Raw genomic sequence first — 17,255 nt, 5'->3', positions numbered from 1 at the left:
TAACGACAACAGATATAATTAACTACCAGATGGAATAAAAGGTCGGTCGCCCCAAAGAAGGGATCGAGGCTCTTCATGATCAGCAAATGTAGCCTAAAAGATTGCAAACAATTTGGAGAAGTTAACCAACTCTCTCTCTCTCTCTCTCTCTCTCTCTCTCTCTTGATAAGATTAGAGTTCCCAAAAATCATAACGTGAAATACAATCCTTAAGCTTTTTTAGAGGCTTTATAAAGCAAATTAAATGAATCAATTCCAACAGACTACCAAGGAAGTTGAATAGAATATATAGGCAACTCCATCCTCATTATTCTTTCCTAAGCCTAAGTTGTGTATCCAAAACTGATCAGTTTAGATCTTTCCTTCAAGATGTGGGCAAAAGCTAGTGCTTCAACGACCCAAAAAGGTATATATGTTCTTATAATATCTTCAGCTTTTTTTTTTTTTGCTACTAATGAGATTGAGATCTTTTTTTCCTTCAAATAATTCGTGGGTTCTGTTTTATTTTACAATAAGAACCAAAAAGCTGATTCAATTTTAAGGGAAGGTGTATTGAAGTTTATGCTTCTAGCTATAATGAGGCAAAGAGAAAAATAATCCCTATAGCTCACAAGAGAATGATTGCATGTATTATCATTCTACTTGTTAATTTTTAAGAAAAAGAAAAGATGATAATTTGACAGTTTAACATTGGTTTTCAGATGGTAATAAGGAATTGAGAGATGCTAATTGCAAAAGCTTGAATGTCAACGAGGAGTACTTTAGTGCACTAAGAACGAAATCATATGCAGAGTTCTTCACAAAAGTTGAATTACTTGTAAACCAGCCATCCTATGCATCACTCTGCAGCAATCAGGAGTTCTCTGAAATTCTTCTTGAACCTGGTCAAGACACCATACCAGCTATTCTTGATGCTGCAACTCTTTCAAAGATTCCTGCACTCAAAGGCCTTATGCTCAACTACTTTGACATCAGTGCTGAGGCTTCAAACATCTGCAGCCACCTCCTCAAAAGCATCAAACAGATCCAATCCAACTACCACCATACCCTTGATACAATTGATAATGATTATCATTCTCCTGAGCATCTCAAGCTGATTATTTCTGAGCTAAACACTTTTATTATCCTCAACAAGCATGAATTTAAGCTGATACTCGACAGGTACTCATTGGTATTGCACCACCTGAAGTCAGTGAGAAAAAGGGTGGCAAGAAAACTTAAGCTGATCAAATATTTCAAGAAGGCTTTTGGGATTTGCTTGATAGCAGCTTGTGGGTTGATAGCAATTGCAGCCATTGTTGTAGCAACACACACTCTCATGAGCACACTTGTCTTGGTGCCAACACTTATGATCAGCTCCCCCATGAAGCGCTTGAAAAACAAGTTTTTGAGATTTGGATTTTTCAGAAGTGGGATTCTCAGGAAAGTGGGGAAGGAGATTGATGTAGCTGCTAAGGGAACTTACATATTGAACAGAGATTTTGATACAATGAGCAGACTTGTGGCACGGCTTCACGATGAGGTTGAGTACAAAAAGGCACTGATGAGATTCTGTTTGGAGAGGAGGGAGGATAAGTTTTCTTTGCAAGTAGTGAAGGAGATTAAGAAGAGAGATGTTGGGTTCAGGAAGCAAGTGCAGGAGCTTGAAGAGCATGTATATTTGTGCCTTGTAACCATTAACAGGGCTAGAGCTTTGGTCATTAAGGAGATCATGACTTCATGTCGTGTAGAGAAATAAGAAGCTATATATATACACACTTGTGTTTGTATAGTGTATATGTATATATATAGATTGATTTTGTGTAGTATATCATTGACTTCTCAGAAGAGTTTTTGTTCTTGTGCATTATTTGGGGTATTTTAAATAATCATGACACATATTTTTCCTATCTAAAGAAAAAAAGTGGATTGATCGGTAAGATTTACTTTATTAAAGTCAATCCAAAATTTTGGGGAAAAAAAAAAAAAAAAAAACTAAAATTTTGAAGTGTATAGAGAAAAATTTGTCCTACATTTGCTAGATATAAAGAAGTCAATCACTTTAATTTATAAGGGATTTTACTCACTTTAATAATAATTTGAGTGATGGAGAAGAAGACTAGCCGCCTAGTAGCAACACCACCACCCGCATCACGTGCACGTGCATGTGCGGCATCAATGCAATGGACACTATCGAGATACGGTACGTGGTTACAATCTTGGATCCTACCATTGTTATTCCTAATTCAATGACATATTAGCTCATCTTAATTATTGTAAATCAATTGGCATTATTTCTTGATTTTGTATTTAATGAAATTTACTTTATTTCACTCATCTCACTCAACTATAAATAAGTCATTTTATTGTTCAATTATTTTCTTTTGTTTTTTTTACATGGTATCAAAGTCACTATTTTCTTGGCCTCCATTAAGCATTCTTTCGCTGCACGTGCAAGTTTTCTCATTTAAGCGTTTCTTTGGTGTCTTCACTGCAAAAGCTACACACCAAATGCTTCGTTGAAGACATAAATTAGGAGTTCATTAGGTCGAGCATATGCCTCCACTATTTCAAATCATTATTGCGTGATGTTGGTTTTAGCCCACCGAGCTCGTGGCTCGGTTCTCGTCGAATTATTGTCGAGTCATCTTTCGAACTTGTTGAATCATTATTCTTTGTTGCTCGGGGTGAGGACGTGTCTTTAGGGTCTTGAGTCCAACTTATCACCTGAAAAAGCTAAAATTGCACATTTAGCATCGAGGAGCGAAGAACTTTACCAAAATTTTCGGTGACTTTTTCTTTGTTTTGCTAGTGACATGTGTCAAATTTGGTGGTGCAAAAATGTGCTTCAAAAAGTTATATATATAAATGTAAAAATAATATGTTAATCGAAGATAAAAAATTAATTATTTTCAATCAACAATTATTGGCTCCCATTGTATAGTGTTACGCTGCTTCTTCCTATCAACATTTGCTTGGAAAATGGTAGATTTATGGGTTTCGCTTGTAACCCTTCCTTTTCCGATCAGTTTCTCTTAGACCGATCGTCTTCTTTCTCTTCTTTGTGGAAAAAGGTTAAAAAGTGAATATATGCCGCCATTAGCTCAAAACAGATATAATAATAATAAGTAAAAGAATATGCTTCCGTAGAATATTCATGTTCAATCTCAATTATTTTATTTTAAATAAAAAAAAAATAGTTTCAATTTTTTTTAATAGGTTTGATCGATCGTTTGACCGCGCTGAAAGTCGGGATGCCAGTAACAGTAAGCCAACAAAGCCAGCGCTGTACAAGATTCCGTTTTTCCTTAAAACTCTTTGCATTTTTCTTTTCCTTTTTGTTTTTTCACATTTTCCCCCACTAACAACAGAAATTAACCTTTTCCACTACCCTTTTCAATCTCTTGCATCTCCAATCCAGAAAGCAATCAAAATGTTGAATTTACTATTGTTGTTGTAGCCTTTACAGGATACAATTCTTTCCTTAGGATTTTCCAATCATGTGCTTCTTCAACACCAGACAGGGCGAACTTTCTTTGTTCCTCCAAAGCCTCTGTTCAACGGTTCAACCCGACCAACAACCTTAAACCCCTGCAATTTCTCGTTATATATTTTCACTTGTGTTTTCGTTAAATTCTATGTACTGGTAGGACAACTCCCAGGATTGCTGAAGTAGCTGATTGCTTGGCTCTTCTTTCGTTTGAAGTGCCACCTTTTGCCTGCAGATATAGTTCGGGAAGTGCCCATCATTGCGGTGCGTATTCTTTGCCTTCAGTTTCATCCCCTTGACGTGCTTAACGTTAACTTTGCCTTGATTCTTGTATTGGGTTGAGGGTAAAGCGGATTTAAACTTTAATAACTTTGCTCACCAAACGTTCAACGCGTTTTATTGACTGGTTGGTTGGTTTTGTGTTTGCTAAAGCACATTGAGCGTTGGAGGTCTTAAATTGTAGCTTCTTTTGGACTTGGAAGTCTGCCTATATTGTCTTTCCAATCTTCTTCAGCACATACAGTGCTGATTTTCGCGGAAAATTTGATAATATGAATGCTGGGAATTGCTGTTCAAGATTTTTGAAGTGGTTTGTCTGGTGAGGTTTGCTTGTGGATTCTGTTTTGTGCATTTCAGGGCTCTAGTCTGTGGTGATTGTGAGAATTTGGATATTGGGATCTGTATTAAATTGTTTGAAGTTCTGGGGCTGGTGGGTTTTACTTGTTGATGCGTTACCGTACATCTTCAGCTTTAATTATTGGTGATTCAATCATTTGGATACTGGAGATTGATATTAGAGGTTCTGGGAGTTGTGGATTTATTGGGTTTCAGTTTTTGAAGCTGTGCACTTGGTCAAATGGGAAGTAATGGGGTTGATCATTTGTCAAAAGGCGTTAGCAACCAAGAAGTTGATATGGATTTTGAGCAGACTGGTAGTGTTGATGAATCAGTAGTGGAAAAGGAGTCTGCGGATGAACGGTCTAATGCAGGTTCTTTTCAGGAGGCAGATGATCAGAACAATTCAGTGCAGCAGTCGAGTGTTGATGAATCAGTGGTGGAAAAGGATTCTGCGGATGAACAGTCTAATGCAGGTTCTTTTCAGGAGGCAGATGATCAGAACAATTCAGGGCAGCGGTCAGCTTTAGAGATTTCTCACTCGAAAGAACTGAATGTTAGTTCTTCACCTCTAAGAGGTTAGTGTGGCAATCTCAAGTGGTTTCTTGATAAAAGACATAATTTCCTAATTGTTTGAAAGAATATTAGTTTCTCCTGCTGTTATTTTTGCATTTAGGAACTAAGAATTAAACTTGGTAATGAAGATAGTTGAAAGGGTCTAGTGTTAACTGATACCTAAGCTCCTGAACGCATTCTAGTTAACATGGTATACTATCTTCTTCACTGTGAGCTATTTGGCTGAGATATTTTGTATCACCAAATCATTACATTTTTTTTATGCAATGAACATAGGAGTTCTCTATCTTGCCTAAGCTTTGTTTGGTTGTGGTAGGCCCAAGGTTCAATTATTGGACCATATAGTTCTACTTGGAATGTCTATCTTGGCACTGCAGTTTTGTACTAAGCAACCATTTAAATACGCTACTCCCGGGAGTTGTACCTGTCAGATAGACATTCAGATTGTAGTAGAGTAGAATGACATGTGATAAAAGGAAGGACTGGTTTGTGCTGCACACCTACTTTTGATTGCTTTATCTGTAGATTTGATTTTACTCTGTCTATACTAAATTCTTTTCATTTATTAGTGTCTAAATTGTGGAACTTCACTCTAATAACTTCAGCATTGGGCCCCTCTGCTTTTTTCAAAAAATTGTTTGTTAGAATTGTGGCCAACCTGTGGCATAAATGAAGTTCCTGGAAACAATCAACCAAATTATTGAATCCTTGCGTGGTTTATGATTGAACAAGATGTAGGACAGCAACCCCCCCTTTTTCAAGACCCCAACTGATTGTTCATCCCAATTTGTTGTCAAACTGCAATTTTATTAATTCCTATGATAGACTAGGAATTTTCAATTTTAGTTTGGATTGCCTTCTTTAGAGATTAGGCTCCATATTAGCTGAATATTTCCTTCTTAAATGGATTCTTTTTAAGTTTCAGTTCTCCAACTTTAGGAGATTTCCCATCTTTAGAATGCTGGCATTAGTTATACTTTCCATAGTTGGGAAAATGCCCATGTTTAGATTGATTATAGTATTTATTTCTTCCGTTTGAAGCCTTGTGTTTACCGTTGTTTAAAGAGTGCTGATTGTATAACAACTTTGAGAACGAAATATTGAGTAATAGAGAGAGTTTTTTCAGTTTCTTTTGTTTTCTAAGCTATTTGATAACTTGTTAATTTTATAGATTTGAAGTTGTCGAACTTCTTTTCTTTTATCAATCGCTTCCGCTACAACAGAATAGTAAAAGGACTAATTATATTCTGAAAATGTGATAATATACTCTACCAAAGAAAGCCTTAATTCCTAATATATAATGTCACTGTTATCCACAACCATTTGATGAGCTCTTGCTCAAGTGGCATCTCTCCCATCCCCTTGTCGGAGCGGTGAGAGTGGATTCGTGAATTCAAGACTCATTGGTTATGTGCGTGTAACTTACCAATAAAAATAAAGCTATTTGTATAGTGTTCATATGTTTTGAAATTCCCAAGTTCAAATCTGAGCAAAGTAACAGTTGAAAATATAGATATTTCATCAGTTCAAATAATTATTTCATCTTTAATTTTTATCTGGATGGGCTTAGTAATGTTTCAATTTCATTTATTTATGTAATGGGTCAATTGTGAGAAGTGAACCCAGGACACCGTACCAACCACCACAAATGTCTTTAGTCCATACCATTATGCTAGGACAAAATGGGTGAATGTTTTCATTTTGTTTGTTGTAATACTTATTCCATATGTTGACTGATGTCAAAGCATCTATTCTTGAAGGCCTGGATCATTGTATCACTGCACCTATCAGCATTAACAGAAATCTGCTAATTGATGACCATGAGGTTTCATTATCTAGATCCATGACGGAGAAGAAGGAGGCTCCAAGGCATGATTTAAAGTTGGATAGACTGTCGGAGCGTGAAAAGGTAGAGAACAGAATCATGCATTGCAAGTTTCCATACTAGTTCCTATGTGAGATTGGCATTGATTATACATCCGAAACATGCATAACCAACATGATTTTGTCCTCGCTGTTCCATGCTGATTATGTGGATCTTAAATGCTGTCTCTGTTCTATTTATATGGAACGACATAGTCTCTGTTTTATGGCATTCTATAATGTATTTTTACTTCTATGCTTAAGAGCTTAAAAAAGAACAATGGCATCATAACTTGATCATCATCATTATCTAGTGATATAATGGCTACAATGGTTGAGGCTACTAGATATCCACCCCACCTCATTTATCAACAATATTGTAAATTATTAATGTTTTATTTGCTCTGTTACTCTTTCTATTAGCCATCCTGGCATTTTGATGACCCATTATCTGTTGAGTGTTTTTTTTTTTTTTTTTTGAGAAAATCATAACAATTCAGGTTCTTTGTTCTTATTTTTCCTTGCCCAGAGTTCTTGTCTTTGTGGTCCATGTATGGTCTTTCTATTTACTGATCACAATTACTTCTTGTGTTGTTCTTTTAGAAAAAGCTAATTGTGAACCTAGTCAAGATACAAAATGATGGGACAGTAGAAGTTGATATCACTAAAGGTGCACCAGTTGCTTCAGAGTTGCTGGAGCTTCACACTGCTGAAAGGGCACATATAAATGTTGTTGATCTCTCTTGTGAATCGAATAAATCAATTCCCAGGTTGAAAATTGCCATTCTTGTGGTTGGAACAAGAGGAGATGTACAGCCTTTCCTAGCTATAGCAAAGAGACTTCAGGTATTCACTATCATTTGCAAATTTACCTTGTTGCATTGTCTTGTCAAGATAACTCTGTTCTCGTGTCACCAATTCTCGTGTCTTACGCACATACCCCTAGGTATTCATAGCTTTAGTATCATGACACGGTTTTCATTAATGAGTTAGGTTCTTCTAAAATTTAAATTAATGATCAAAGCATTTTAAGGTTACAGTGACAATCTGCTAACATTCCATGGAAAATTTGCCTTTTGTGTTAGTGGTCTCTATCTTATTCAGTTTTGTTGGTTTTTCAGTTGTACCTTTCTCACGGTGATACACAGATAGTTATAACACTGCTAAACACGAGTGCATGCAAAAATTTAATGGTGGAAAGCTAACAGCTATAACCTTGTCAAATTGAAACTGGTCTGATATTATTCCACTAGGGTAGGCACAATAAATCTCTGATGTGACAGTATCATGCTTCCCTCCGTAATTTACGGGTACCAGATGTTAATTTCTTCTCTGCACTATTTTTAATCAATTGATTTATTATTGAAAAGATTGTGTCTACTTGCAGGAGTTTGGTCATCATGTAAGGTTGGCTACTCATGCTAACTTCAGCACGTTTGTAAGGTCAGCTGGGGTGGACTTCTATCCTTTAGGTGGTGATCCTCGGGTTTTGGCAGGATGTAAGAGATCCCTAATATGGAAATTTCTGTTATATAAATGTTATATTGCAATTTTGTTTTTGGTGGTAAATTTGTTACTCGATTGCTTTGTACACCCTTTCTTTTTGTTTTACCCTGTTTTCTTCCTATTTTTCTATGGCCTTAGGAGCCTATACAGAAGCATTAACATCTTATTGGCAAATGTATTTCATTTTTTTTTTCTTAATATTATGAAAGGGTCAAATTTTTTATTTCTTTTGAGACTTTTTTTTTTTCTCTTGGTAAATCCACTCACCAACCCATGGGAATTTTGAACCCTGACCATGACTACCACCGCATATGTATGGGGGATGGAGGTGCAATTTAGCCCAAAGGCCGTTGTCTACTTCTCCAGAGGCTTGTTCAAAGATATTATTTTCTCTTGGAACTCCCATTAACCCTCAATACTTGCCCCTTTTTTAACTTGTCCAAATGTGTTTGCTAGAGTCAAGTGCATTCTTTTTCTTCTTTTTTCATTTATGATACAAAATTTGTATTTCGTTACTAAATATGAGTGATTTTTAACTTTAGATATGGCCAGAAATAAAGGTTTCATACCGTCTGGACCAGGAGAAATATCCATACAAAGGAAGCAACTGAAGGCCATTATTGAATCTCTCCTTCCAGCATGCACAGAACCAGATATGGAAACTGGTGTCCCTTTTAAAGCTCAGGCAATTATTGGAAACCCTCCAGCTTATGGTGAGTTCATACAAAGTTAATAGTTTGCCTCTTGATTTAACCATCTTGCCCTTACACCTTGTATCTGTTGGTTTTCGTAAAGTTGACCGTATTATTTTACAGAGGCATAATTATTGTGTCTTCAGCATATTTGCTGGTTCCATGTCTTCTATTAGAAGCTCTGCAATTGGTTCTGGATAGCCATGTGAGGTGTTAGCAATTCGTAATGTTAATGATATAAAGCTGAAAAAGAAGAATGATGGCAGTGGGATAACAGATCTTGTAACTACAAAAACTTCGAAATATGATGGCTTTCATTTTCAGTTCTTTATGGAACCAAAAGCTAGGTATAATAAAACATCTTATCTGAAGATATTGAAGTTCAATGACTTTCATCGCCAATTGTTGAGAATTAACAGATTCTTTTAGTAGTAAACTTTATGTGATTCATTTATCAAAAAAAAAAAAAAATTATGTGATTCTGAATATTATAGGTGAATTATAGATGGCCTGCTGCCTATCAACAATTCATAACAGCCATGAATTTACACTTCAACTTTCTATCTTTTCTTGTAGTAAAGGACACTCTTTCAATCATATATTTCCATAATATTGAATATCAGATTTTAACATGAGCTCTGGTTTGCAGGACATGCACATATTGCTGAAGCTCTTGGTGTACCCCTTCACATTTTCTTCACAATGCCTTGGACGTGAGTTTATACTTTTTCTATGTTCCTTGTGTCAAAGATAGAGGGTTTTTTGAGCATCTCACATTTTCAATTTATTCATCCAATAGTAATATGTTCTACCTGCCTCAAAGGATGGGATCCCTTTTCATTTATTTTTATTCTTCAAATTTGTGTGAAATGACATTGATAATATATTTTTTACTTGAATAAATAAAAAAAGATTCCACTTTCACTTTTTAACACAAGTTTTGTTCTGGTGTATAATGCATCCATGAATTCACTTGGAAAACATCCTGGCATTTTGTGTCGATGATAATGATATGATGAAAGCATTAGACACAACAACCTTTAACAATAGGAGTCCAACATTGTATGAGGGAGTGGGGTTGGGGAAAAGATAGAAGCAGGGTTCTTTGTTACATAGCTTGGATTGGTGTTCTGTGACTGAATTGAATGAAAATCAAAAGAGTGATTTTGAACTTCAAAAACATGTTATATTCATTGGGTGCTAGTTTATTTTGTCTTAATTTATATATTAAGTTATACCTTCTTACATCTATTTTCAATAGGCAGGCCGACTTATGAATTCCCTCACCCATTGGCACGTGTACCTCAAAGTGCTGGTTATTGGGTATGTTTCTAGTTAGTTACCACAATTTCATTTAGGTTGTGTTTGGATGAAGAATTTGAAAACTCTTCAGAATTTTCGAAATGAATTACTTTCTTTATTTAGATGAGTATATTTGAAAATTAAAGTATTTAATGGTCACAACAATGATGATAATGGGGTGGCAATGATTTGTTGGTGGTGGTAGTATGGTGTTGGTAGTGTAGCAGCAGGGGGTCAAGGCAGTTGTGTTGTGGTGCTGGTGGTACCACCTACAGTTGCAGGGGTGGTGATGGTGATGATGGTACTGATGGCAGAAGAGGGTGGAGGTGGTCGTGGTGGTACCATTGATTGCTGCTGCGTTGGAAGTGATGGCGGTGATGAGGACAATAACAGTGGTGGTGGTGTAATTTGGTTAGAATTTACATAATGATACATTCCCCACTGTAAATTGAATTTGAATTTCGGATGCTTGAAAATCCCATGTTGTTAAATCTCAAGTTCAAAATTCCACTAAATTTTTGAATGAACTTGTTATCTCAAACAAGAAAATCAACATTAATTTTTGAAAATTTCATTTTCAAGTAATGTTTCTTCTTAATATCCCTCATCCAAACACACCATTAATTTCATTGAATGAACCATTGGACTGATTTCACCAACAACCTATTTCCATTTGTCCTTGCTGTATCCAGCTTTCATATATTGTTGTGGATTTACTGATTTGGTGGGGCATAAGGGGATATATTAACGACTTCAGGAAACGAAAGTTGAAGCTTGCTCCTATTGCATACTTCAGTACGTACCATGGGTCAATATCTCATTTGCCAACAGGCTATATGTGGAGTTCCCATCTAGTGCCAAAGCCAAAAGGTAGGGGTCTTCTTGTTTGTACAAGAATGTATGATAATCATATCATAGTAGATGATACTCTTTTGGTTTAGTTATTTCATTCCATTGAAGTATGTTATATGGTTGTTAAGTGTCATTTTGCATACCATGCAAGGATGAATGTTTAGTCAACCACCTCATGGTCACTGAATTGTATTGTAACTATTGGCTAGTTATCTTGTAGTATTATGGTTTTACTATGTCCATGGTTTCTTTCTTGCTCTTAGAGGTATTGATGGGTTAAAAACTTATTTCCTTTCCAGTATTATGGTTTTACTATGTCCTTGATTCCTTTCTAGCTCTGAGAGTTATATATGGGTTGAAAAAACTTATCCTTTCCAAATACGTTCTGTTCTCTTATTCTATTTGGTTTTTCAAATATGTGGTTTTTTCTTATCTAATATGGACCATTTTATCATAATGGAAGTTGGACTTCCATATTTTTGCACTAATTGCTGTATGAGATGCAACTGTCACACTCCCAAAATCATATTTATGTATCATACATAGTTCTTTCACCCATAATTTTAGTTACTAATATTAATATTGGTTCCCTAATATGGGTATTGTGTAGTTGGTGCCTGGTGGAATAAATGTAAAAGAGGTCCTATCTCCACACTGCCCAAATATCAGTTCTTTTTGTTTAGTCGAGCTAGGTTATAGCTCAGTAATTAAATAAAATTCTTCCCCATTACCCTGCACTTCATCAAAACAAGATGACAACTTGTATGTACCAAACATATTTGCTAGCCATTTTTCTTGTCAAACTTTTAATGAATTGAAGCTTTTATCACTCTTCTCCACTCCTTCGTAAGCATTTTATTTTTAATGTTTTTGGGGATTCCATAACTTGCATTGTCCTTCAAAATTTTCTATAGATGCATATCACATCTACTAGCTTAAGTTCGATGTCCTATGAAAATTTGTATTTACTTGGAATACCGAAATAATAACACAGTGGGGTGCTATCCAAGCAGTGAACTTCATATTTGATATTAATGATGGTATCTTTGTTAGAGACCTAGTTGACATGTTAGGAGAATGAAAAATTATGCATGCACTGTAGTCACTTGGTGATCTTATAATTTCTTTCATTTTAAGATGGGTCCCACTGGCAAGTACCTCCTACTTCATGACAGTATACGAATATACTCATTTACACATACTAATATACTTGTCAATTGCGAGTTTTTTTTAGCTAAACTTCTTAGTACTTATGGTGTTAGTAATATATATTTGGAATGCCCGACATTAATGTTTATTCTTTATATTATGGCATGGCGAACTTAATCGAGGGTGACTTCACTAACTGTTTTGCAGATTGGGGCCCTTTAGTTGATGTCGTTGGTTATTGTTTCTTAAACCTTGGGTCGAAGTATCAACCTCAAGACGATTTTCTTCAATGGATTCAAAAAGGATCTGAACCGATATATATTGGATTTGGGAGCATGGTATGGTGACCTCACTAAACTGTCGGTGAATTTACTTATATTTTCATGTGTCATTTTTACTTGTCATTTGTAGGAGAGTGTTATTTCCCTGGATATGATGATTTAATGAAACAGTTTCCTGTGACCTGCTATGCCTTGGTCAAATCAGTAATTTATATTGTCTAGATAATCTGTAGTTTATCATTTTAATGTTTTTATTAATTTCTAAATGATGTGACTTTACTTTTGGACCTCAAATCCATCACTTACATTCTTAATTGGTCCAGACCTTTCAATTTATGTATGAATGAGACCTGGACAGGGCTTGACGTTATATTCCCTGGGGCTAGATTCCGTACATTTCATGTATACTTTCTTGGTTTCACTGGCAAAAAACAACTGACATTATAGAGGACCCCTGCAATAAACATGCAGGATCAAAGTCACTTTTCAACTAAGGTTGCTATAAGTACTTGTATGTAGTTCTTTTATAATTTGGCCAATTATATGTTGAAAGAAATCAGATATGAGCTGGTTAGATAACTTAGCAAGGCCTAAACTTGTATGTTCTTTTACCTGATTGTAGTGTTAGTATAGTAACTCAAGATAATTCCACTTGATATTGTTGAGAGATACTTCCCCTTGTTATATTAACCTTATAACTCAAGATCCTTCACATTGAGATGTATTAGCAGAAGCCCTGATACATGAAAAGTAATTTCACTAATACACGAATTACTCTATGGAAAAATTTAACATGAAATGAAATTTTGATTGTAACTTGTATAAGGACTGTTTATCCTCAAGACTATTATCATTGTTTCTTCTTGTTGTTTGTACCCATGGAGTGAAACTCAAGTTGTCTTCCATCATATCTCTCCATGCCTTAGCTGGAATAGTAGACTGTGATTCTTCTTGTAGTTTTTGCTCATATAAGTTCCACAGCTGTTTGAATTGCACATCGGTCTGGGTGACATATTTTGTAGCAGATGGATTCCAATTTTTTTCTTCTTGTTTTTTACAGGCCTATAAATGTTCTATAAGAATCTTATTCTAAACTTTTAATGGCATGCATTAGCTTATATTATTGGCTGTGTAGATGTGCTTTTTCTTCGTGAATTTTTTGAGAGACTATAATTGATAATGCTTTTGTCTGTTTGTTAAGCCTCTCGAAGATCCCAAGAAAACGACAGATATTGTATTGGAGGCATTAAAAGATACAAAGCAAAGAGGAATAATAGACCGAGGCTGGGGAGGTCTTGGGTATCGTAAGTAATTCCATTATGGTTGAATTCTATTATTTTTCTCACCTGTAGATGACATCCAAATTCTCACTGTTTGGTTAGAAGAACAAAATCTTGATTATAGATTGAAATTATCCTGAGACATAGAGTGAAGGAGTTTTTATTGTCTCCACTGTGGGAGGACAGATAACAACGTAACTTTTCTATGGAAGCATATCCTAAATTACATCTACTATAGAGCAATCTCATAAATAGAATGCTTACCAGATAAAGAATGGTAGTGGATAATATTCCAAAACTAAAATGATTTAATTTGAAAGAAATGAAGAATCAGTTTTTCTAATTTTATCAGCCCATAGTGGAAGGCCAGAGAATATAGTTATTCAGTGCATTCTTAGTAGAAAATGCAAACTCCATACTTACCCACCACTTGGCGTGTAGTCAAGTTTGAACCACCCAATATTTTTAGGATGCTCTAAACAGTTAATTTCTGTAGATGTGTTGATGACATGATAATTCAGCATATTACTGCCCCTGATCTTCTTAGCATTATGGTATTCTGGAGTTTTTGAGTCCCAAATATTGTATCCATGCCACAGAAGGAGCTTCAGTTTTTTCTTTGTTATATTTTTACTTCTTAATGATAAATTATACTATCTTTTATGAAAAGACTCTATGTATCCAAATTTTGAATTAGTTTTCTTTACATTACCCCATAGTTTCTTTATATTTCTGTTTTAAAAACCTACTCCACATTTTTTTCTCCTTAGAAGATTTTAATCTCTCTCTCTCTCTCTCTTATTCGTTATACTTATGTGTATCGAAAGACTAATCAATGTTACTCTGTTTGTCAATGCATATTATACATGCTTGTGTATTTAGGGGGTGCCTTACGCTTTTTAATAAAATCTGTATTACTTATAAAAAAAAAAAATGCATATTATACATGCTTGTTATTGAGTGATAAATTTTGGGAATATGTTTGTAAATAATTGTACTTTAGACAAAGTTTTGGTTGTGCATTTTTTAAGTGATAAACATGCATAATTACTCTCATATATCTTGCAGTTACAGAGGTTCCTGACAATATTTTCCTCATAGAGGAATGCCCGCACGATTGGTTGTTTCCCCAATGTTCGGCCGTGGTGAGTTTCACTCTATGTTTACTTAAGTGAACTTTTGATGTAGGTAAATGTAAGTACTGGACTGTGATTATTTAGAATTTAATGAAGTTTACACACTTTCCGGTATATAGCGCCATTAGAAAAACACATCATAATTACTAGCTGCAGAGCAACTGGACAATTTGTACGTGATGATCATTATTAGTTTAAATTTTTGAGATAAGTAGTAATTTATCATAGTATGAATAACTAGCACTAAAATTGAAACTTGTTTCCACTCTACCTCCCACTTAAAATTTAAAAATTATGTGTTGAGCATCACTTAAGTGAAAGTTTAAGCCCACACTTGTAAGAGAGTCTTAGAATATTAATCAAATTATTAGATTCACTCATTCTTATTCATTAAAGTTTTTGAGATAAATGGTAATTTGTCAATTATTTAAAAATGTGTAATTGCATCACCTTACTATATCTATATAGTATAATGATGATGTTTGCTCCTGTTGTTATGAAGTATATGTCTGTAAAAGAGAACGTAACTGGAAGCTGAATTGCCACGAATATGCAGGTTCATCATGGTGGTGCTGGAACCACGGCTACAGGGCTAAAAGCTGGGGTAATGTACTTTTCGAAGTAGTATTTCTCTAAGATTTCTGACGGTGTCTGACATTTGAATTATATGAATGTTTCAATACCTTTGAGATATTATTGTCATTGAAATTTTGAAAGACATTATGTGAATGAGTCAAATTATATGATGTAACGGGAGATAGAAGTGAGTTATATATATGATTGCTTGCCTATTCCTTAGCAACATGATTTAACTTCAATTAGAATCAAATTCATTTCTTATTTTTTTCTGGGTGTATCTAATATCTAACTTATGAATTACAGTGTCCGACAACCATAGTTCCATTCTTTGGAGATCAGTTCTTCTGGGGAGATAGAGTACATCAAAAAGGGCTGGGACCTGCACCAATTCCAATATCTCAGCTCAGCGTCGAGAGCCTTTCAAATGCTATAAATTTCATGCTCCAGCCAGAGGTATCTCTTATGTCCATGGTTGCATCATACCCTGAAGGATCATATATATAATTATAAGGGAAATTATATATAAATTTCTTAGGTCAACGCGCTTTTTTTAAAAACTCTTTGGGTATTTTTTTTTAGAAATTTAGTCTTTGGGTCACTCGAAACTACTAGAAAATTCCATACCGTCAATTTTTGTTAACTGCTGCTAGTCCACTCAAAACTCCCATTTTTATCTGATTAAAATATTCATTTTTTATTAATTTAATTTAAAAAATTAAATCTTAAAAAAAAAAAAAAAAAATTGAAGGGTAGCCACTGCCACCCCTGGCCACCCCTCCAACCCCCATGGGGTGGCGTGCGGCCACCCCATGGGTGGAGGGGCTACCCCAAACCCCCAATGGGGTGGCCGCGGGCCACCCCAAGCCACCCCAAACCACTTGGGGGTGGCCGCGAGTCACCCCCAGGGGTGGGAACCACCCCTGGGGGTGACTCCCGGCCACCCCATTGGGGGTTTGGGGTGGCTTGCGGGCCACCCCTCCACCCATGGGGTGGCTCGTGGCCACCCCCTTGTGGGTTTGGGGTGGCTTACGGCCACCCCAGAGGGGTGCCACCCCTGGCTACCCTTCAATTTTTTTTTTTTTTTTTTTTTTAAGATTTAATTTTTTAAATTAAATTAATAAAAATGAATATTTTAATCATACAAAACAGAGAGTTTTGAGTGGACTAACGGCAGTTAACAAAAATTAACGGTAGGGAATTTCTAGTAGTTTCAAGTTACCCAATGACTAAATTTCCGAAAGAAAAAAAACTCAAGGAGTTTTTAAAAAAATAGCGTTGACCTAAGGAGTTTATATATAATTTCCCTAATTATAAAGTATTATTACAGCAGCCTTTGTCATATCAAATTAGTCATTTATTGGTGTACATAGCCAGACATTCTAGGATCGTCCTCAGTTTGTTCCGTGATTCTAGTCCCGCACATATAGTCCGAGGGATACACAGACATGTTTTGGTTCTCAATTAGATTTTAACATTTCCAGGTTAAATCTCAAGCAATGGAACTGGCGAAGTCGATAGAGAATGAAGATGGTGTTGCGGCTGCAGTAGATGCATTTCACCGGCATTTACCTTCAGAGTTACCCATGCCTACTGCATCCTTTGAGGAAGATGAACAACAAAACCCTCTGCAATGGTTTTTTCTACAAATTGGAAAGTTGTGCTGCCTGTCTTGTGGTTTGTAGAGTTCTTGCCGTATTTTGTAGTGTTTGTATAGTCGTGTCCCATTTTTTATTTGTCATGTTATTTATATCAATTTTTCCTTCGATTTCATTCATTTCATTCAATGGCTTCCCTTAGGGTTTGAGTTGACGAAATTTAGATACGAGTGATATTACAGGATAGCATAGATTTTTCTCCCAGATTGCCTAGCAGTGTTTGGCTTATTTCTTGATGTAGAATAGATATATATCAGTAAACTTTGGTCATATTAGACCATTTTGTGGGTTGTCCTCATCT

General features: G+C 35.5%; 2 protein-coding genes across 4 annotated transcripts; both read left to right on the top strand.

Annotated features, from left to right (window-relative positions):
- Positions 1-332: 332 nt before the first annotated feature.
- LOC132183978 (UPF0496 protein At1g20180-like) lies at positions 333-1,737 on the top strand. The gene is made up of 2 exons (XM_059597455.2): positions 333-405; positions 701-1,737. The coding sequence occupies exons 1-2, from the start codon at positions 369-371 to the stop codon at positions 1,735-1,737; spliced, it is 1,074 nt and encodes a 357-aa protein (XP_059453438.2). The 5' UTR covers positions 333-368.
- Positions 1,738-3,266: 1,529 nt separating this feature from the next.
- Positions 3,267-17,244, top strand: UGT80B1 (UDP-Glycosyltransferase superfamily protein). 3 transcript variants are annotated; one of them, XM_059597252.2, is made up of 15 exons: positions 3,278-3,732; positions 3,901-4,661; positions 6,420-6,568; positions 7,126-7,368; positions 7,910-8,021; positions 8,571-8,741; positions 9,370-9,433; positions 9,986-10,043; positions 10,715-10,892; positions 12,231-12,361; positions 13,506-13,608; positions 14,653-14,729; positions 15,277-15,324; positions 15,603-15,752; positions 16,781-17,244. In XM_059597252.2, the coding sequence occupies exons 2-15, from the start codon at positions 4,325-4,327 to the stop codon at positions 16,979-16,981; spliced, it is 2,022 nt and encodes a 673-aa protein (XP_059453235.2). In that variant the 5' UTR covers positions 3,278-3,732; positions 3,901-4,324; the 3' UTR covers positions 16,982-17,244. The 3 variants fall into 3 exon arrangements, with proteins under 3 accessions (XP_059453236.2, XP_059453235.2, XP_059453234.2); XM_059597251.2 differs by having other exon boundaries at positions 3,278-4,661; XM_059597253.2 differs by lacking the exons at positions 15,603-15,752; positions 16,781-17,244 and having other exon boundaries at positions 3,267-4,661; positions 15,223-15,312.
- The last annotated feature ends 11 nt before the right edge of the window (positions 17,245-17,255 follow it).

This window comes from Corylus avellana, chromosome 7, assembly GCF_965113065.1.
Source record: "Corylus avellana chromosome 7, dhCorAvel1.hap1.2, whole genome shotgun sequence".
Taxonomy (NCBI): Eukaryota; Viridiplantae; Streptophyta; class Magnoliopsida; order Fagales; family Betulaceae; genus Corylus; species Corylus avellana.
Note: the sequence above shows the minus strand (reverse complement) of the source record. Positions and strands in the feature narration are given on the sequence as shown.